At 46.1% G+C, this 5,784-nt stretch overlaps 1 protein-coding gene across 1 annotated transcript in view; it reads left to right on the top strand.

Annotated features, from left to right (window-relative positions):
- Window positions 1-2,207: 2,207 nt before the first annotated feature.
- Window positions 2,208-5,784, top strand: part of ARHGEF4 (Rho guanine nucleotide exchange factor (GEF) 4) — a 12,769-nt gene continuing 9,192 nt past the window's right edge. Inside the window, exons 1-2 of the mRNA XM_009880776.1 lie at window positions 2,208-2,224; window positions 2,921-3,101. Coding sequence (XP_009879078.1) covers window positions 2,223-2,224; window positions 2,921-3,101 — 183 coding nt within the window. The 5' untranslated portion in view covers window positions 2,208-2,222. The remainder of the gene's footprint in view (window positions 2,225-2,920; window positions 3,102-5,784) is intronic.

Raw genomic sequence — 5,784 nt, forward strand, 5'->3', positions numbered from 1 at the left:
GCTTCTCACAGAGGAGCTCTGCTCGCTGCAGTGACATGCAGTCCGCAGGTGCTTCTGTGCCATGGAAATGTCAGTTCTGGCTCAGAGTTACCCTTTAGCATTTGCTCTGCGAAAGGGACTGTTAGACTGGAGGTATCTGATATTTCTTTATCAGCCTAGGAATTGGACTGGATACAACTGAAAAAAAATAGTATAAGGTACAGCTTCAGGGCTAATAGAAAAATAAGCACTGAGCATGATGATCATTAAACACTTCTTAGTGTTTGTGTCTGCTCCCCTGCCCACCCCCAGTGCACGAGCACAGACTGAAGCGGTGGAGGGAGGAGACCAGGCAGAGCCTGTCAGCCTGCACTCATGGAGGTGTTTCAAGTGCTGCTCTACTAAACTAACTGAGACAATCCAAAGCATAGATAAAGTATCTTTTTTATTCTTTATTTCTTGCTTGATTCCATATTGATCATTCCTCCTTACAAACATGGTGTTTGGTGGCAGTTAATCAAATCCTGGCCTGTATTTCAGGTGTATTTTTAGTTACTCCTTTGCACAAGAATGTCTGTGGTCGTGCCTTGTCTGCCTGCCTCTGCCTGTTTGGCTGGTGATCGGTCAGTTGTCACTTTCTGTATTTGGCAAATCACAGTCACAGTATGGCTGTTGTTGAATAGAGAAAATTTAAGATCTTAATATTAGTGGATAGGACTAGCTGAGGACTCACTAGTCAGCCCCATGGCTTTCAGTGACTCCGAGAACCATGTGGCTCTGTCTGCTTGTGAGGTGGGTTTATCAACCCTAACATGCTGTTAATGCTAGGTCAGCCTTGGTCTCCCATCTTCTCATCAAGATACCGAGATCTGACAGCTTGGTGCTGTAAGGTATTAATGCCTTCACATCATCGGTGCTCTGCTTGTGTGACCATCAAAACGCTACAGAGGAAGTCCCTTTGGTCTCTCTCCGGTCATGGTCATGGTCTGTGCGCCGGCTACCACATCACACTCAGAGTACTGATTCACAGTGGCATATTTAAGCACACAGCAGAGGTATTTTATCTCCAAAAGAGCCATGCTCTCTATGTGCTGGTCACAATTTGTATGTTGAAAAGCCCACTGAATGCCACTCTTCCCAAAGATCTATTAGCATATGCCCATTATATATGCCATTATATATATATATATGTGCCCATATTAGCATATGCCTACTTGCCTTGTGATCAAAGTCTGTCCTTGCTATAGGAGCTTAGGCTAGTGAGACGCTGTTTAAGACTCTTGGATTATTTTCCCATTGTGCCGCTGGCCGGCAGTATGGCAGCAGCATGTCCCTTACGTTCCCCACTCACTGGGCCCCACCACAGCGACTGCTCACCTCTGTGAGGAGCAGAGACCTGCAGTGAGGAGGCACCCAGCCCTGGGTGGTGCAGTGGACGGCAGCTGAGAAAAGCAGTGTGGGGAGCACCAACACACTGACTATGTAGACACGTGGGAACACCTCATCCTCTCCTTCCCGATCATCCTGTTATTTTTGTGGAAATGGAAACACTGCATTAAGCCGTTTCTGGTTCAGTGAAGGGCCATTTGCTATCCAAAGGCAGACTGTATTTGAATTTTCTTTCAAATGCCTCGTTAACTCTCTCCAGATTTACTGTATGCGCAATTACCTTGACGTTCTCTTACAAAATGCATCTTTCTTCTTTGGTGAGGTGCAAAAATAGTAACCCAGAGCAGTAGGTAACTAACTGTGTGACCAAGCAACCTAAGGTGCCCAGCACGGAAGACACGTGCGTTACGTGGCTGCGGTGACACTGCTGCAATGTTGTGAGATAGACCATGGACAGTGGGTTTTGTACAGGTTTTCTCTTTCTCCGTTGTGCCTCAGACTGCTCTTGCCGTTGTCTTCCTAGAATTTATCATTGCATCACTTTCCTGGAGAAAAATAGGGCTTCACTGCAACTCCAGAATTTTTAAGTCCTTTTTAAGCAAGTCCTTCTTAGCAGAACTCCAATATACACTCTGCCTTCTGAGGGAAATCCTTGGTGTTCAGACAGCCCCAGTCATGCTCAGGCCCTAAGAAGCCTGTGCGTGTACTCTGTAGTTGTTGAAAGTCAGAGGAGACTCTGACATGATAAACCTGTGGGCATCAGGCAGGCTCTCCTGGTGTAGGGGCCGGCAGGACCAACTTGCAAAAATACACCACTGCACCGTAGCTGAGGTGCATGGACAGCTGGGGATGGCATCAGGCACATATAGACACAGTCACCACTGCGTTCAAGGGCCCCTTCACAGCTTCTAGCCATGCAGGTTGGGGTTTTTTTTCTGTTCTTTTTTTTTTTTTTTCCCAATTGTTGGGGGTCCTTTTTTTCCTAGAGTAGGCCCTCTATGGGACATGTAGTAAATAACCGTTGTCCCTCAGCATAATTACTTAACCTCTCCAGTAGACTTATTTTAAGCAGCTTAAGTGCTAAGTTTAACCACCTTAAAGACTTAAGGCTCTACCCATCCTAGACTAGCTCTGAGGCCTCAGAATGCTTTCTGCTCTGAAGTATGTCTCTAAACATTGATGCTCAAGGTTTTATTTCAAGGCTTACCAAAGCTGGGCTGCACTGGCAACACAAAAGTATCCTCCACCAACAATGTACCACTGAGCCTTGTTTGCTGGCTGAGGCAGTCACCAGTAAGAAATTCCAGAGCATCAAATTTATGTTCTTTATGGTAGTAAATGTACTATGTCCAAGTAATTCTGACTAAATGCTATTGAGAGCAAGGTCAGTCGAAGCAACTGCTAGACTAGCACCAACTCCTTTTCACATTGCTCAGGGGGAGTAAATAGTTGCTTGTTTGGCTCAGCAGCAATGGTGCCAAAGCTGCAGCCACTTTGGCCTACTGTGCTGCTTTTGTGGGGGGAGCTGACAGCTTGACGTGCTCTGTCCACAGCTCATCAGTGATGGCAGCGTGGTGTATGCAGAAGCCCTCTGGGACCATGTCACGATGGATGACCAAGAGCTGGGATTCAAGGCTGGCGATGTCATTGAAGTAATGGATGCTACCAACAAGGAGTGGTGGTGGGGGAGGATTCTGGACAGTGAAGGCTGGTTTCCAGCCAGCTTTGTACGGGTAAGAGCTTGATGTTTCTTTACGCCTCTCCATTAGCACCAAGTGTTTGTTCTTTTTCTCCAGGTTTAGTGTTCTGTAGCGACTCCTCAGCCCCTTCACTGCTAGAGATAGTTGTTTCAACATGTCTTGCTACTATTCCTCTACACATAGCTATAGTACATCAGGCCCTCCCATCTGAGTTGTGACCAGTGTGGAGAAGTCCCTCTTTACGTGAGTAAATCAGGGCAAGGGTGGTTCTGTCCCAGACTCTGGAGCGAAGCTGAGCTGCGCCAGCTGGGGAGCTGCCCTGCACGGTGGTTTGCAGCCTGGGCTCCTGCTTACCCGTATGTGTATTGGCTAGTCTGTGCCCAAGCACACAGCATCCCCTTCAGGAGTAACCAACAAATACTTTCCTAGAGAAATCCCAGATGCAGCTGGCAGACGTCTTCACTGTAGTGTCCGCTTCAGACAGTATGAATAAGCATGGCACTAAACTTAGCCTTCTCCATCTGGTGCTGCATCCAGTGCAATGCCACGTCCCAAAGTATGCAACCACCTGATTCACACACACACCTTCTCTTAGCCCTGGAGTTTTAACAACATCAGGCTGCTGCGCTACCACACAGCACTGTATTCCAGGCATTTGGAAATGGAGGAGAAAAACAAAAAATGCCTTGGCGGTTGTGTGGGACAACTGATGAGGGGGAGATGTGAAATACTTGATGGTTTTGGGCCAATGCTCTCCCTCAGTTCCAGCTACAAAGACCATATAGAAATAGCTATACAGAACAGCCCACAGTCCCAGCTGCATACTGCAGAGGATGGATTAATTTCCAACAGAGCATTCTGAAACACATCTGAATTCTCTGTGCAAGTGGAGGGTAAAACAAGAGCCTGGGTAGCTTCTGCGCACTCCTTTCCTGCTGGGAGGAGGAAGGGATTTTTTCCTTTCTTTGGGTGGATGCCTGACTCTGCTTTCACCACTTCAGCACAGGCTCCTCAGTACTGCAAAGGCAATTAGGTGCCTAAGGGCAGAGATTCCCAGCCCTTTAGCCCTTTATCCGGGTCACTTCAGATCACAAGTGACCCAAAAACCAGGTGAAGCATGAAAGGAGGTGATACGAGGTGATCTGGTGTCTGTAGCAAAAGTCCTTGGAGAAGTGGGGCAGGTAGTGCTATAAAAGTTTTGAAATATATTGTTACAGATCGCAGGAGACAGTCTCAGCTGGACAGCTATTACAAAGGGCGGATGTTTTTGCAAGTTAAGATTACTAGGACCAAACGCTCAGCACTGGTGGGGATGGAACTGCTTTTTTCTGCAGTCAAAACACAGGCCTTTTTTCTTTCATGTTACCAATTAAGTTGAATTGTTGTCCCGGCTGCCAAAAACCTGTGATAGTATTTCAGGGGACAGCAGACTAGTGCTAGCCATCAGGGATGCAGAGTAACAAGTTCTTTTAGCAGAGTAATTGCAACACTTACTCAAGCATCTGAGTAAAGATTTCCTGCTAATTATCCCTGCGTCTCAAGCTTACCGCTGGGAAGGCTGGTATGCTCGGGGACTTGGATAAATCTGCAGGTCTCTCAGTTACTCCACACAAGTTTCCGGCCAAGGTCCGAGTTTAAGACCAGCCAATGTTATTCTGCTCGCAGTGAAGGAAACCAGGATTGCACATCTTGAGGGCTTCAGCAGCTGTAAACAGTGAGTAAATGTCATCTATGCGTATGCTGACAAGGGATGGGTATGCACTATTTATATGTAGACATATCTGTAAGAAATTCTACCTAGAAGACACTACATTAAAAGGTTAAAGCAATTCTGTGTCATTGTACTAAAAACGCCTCTTGTTACACGTGTTCCTACTTCAGTGTTTTTCACTTCTCTGTGCTGGGATTGATCATTTGAGTTGTGTACAGAATATTCCCACGGGCACTCTGAGAGCTACAATACTACTCCATAAAAGAAAGCTACTAAGTGAAATGCACCAATAATTGCCTGCTATTAACTAAGGTACTTTGCTGTTGTTGACAATACAGACTGCGTAGGACGATGTGCCTACAAAACGCTGGTGTTTTTCTCTGCTCATGCTGTGCTGCCATCTGATGGGCACGATGAGGGAACCATGAGTTTCACACACAGCCCTGTAATGTAATGCCATTCCTTACCACATTATATGCCCACTGGTGTCTGCATCTGCTTTTATATTAACAATATATTATCTTTAAATAATCGTGGGGAAGCAGATACTGAGAAGCCATCTGTTAGGTATGAGAACAACAATAAAGCTATGGAAAAAAGTAACTATTTACTGGTTTCGCCCCCTCACAAGATTTCACTTGATATACCATTCCCTGTCCTGATTTTGTATGTATTCTTTCTGGAGGACTCCATATCATTCTTGTGACTTCCGTCCACAAGAGATGCCCATGTAAAACCACCCATGTCACGCAGTAGGAGCTGCTGTCATGTGCCTTGAAAGTAACCTCCCAAAACTGACTATTTGGCCTTAGCTTTCCCAAGAGGAAAATGTGTTTGCAAGTAGTATACACGTAGCAGCCCTCTTCACTCCTTATACTAGTAGTATACTAGAATAGTACAAGGCTTTCGACACTGTCTCCCACATCATCCTCACAGGCAAGCTTAGGAAGTGTGGGTTAGATGAATGGACAGTGGGGTGGATTGAGAACTGGCTAACAGATAGAG

Source organism: Charadrius vociferus, unplaced genomic scaffold, assembly GCF_000708025.1.
Source record: "Charadrius vociferus isolate BGI_N301 unplaced genomic scaffold, ASM70802v2 scaffold643, whole genome shotgun sequence".
Classification (NCBI taxonomy): domain Eukaryota; kingdom Metazoa; phylum Chordata; class Aves; order Charadriiformes; family Charadriidae; genus Charadrius; species Charadrius vociferus.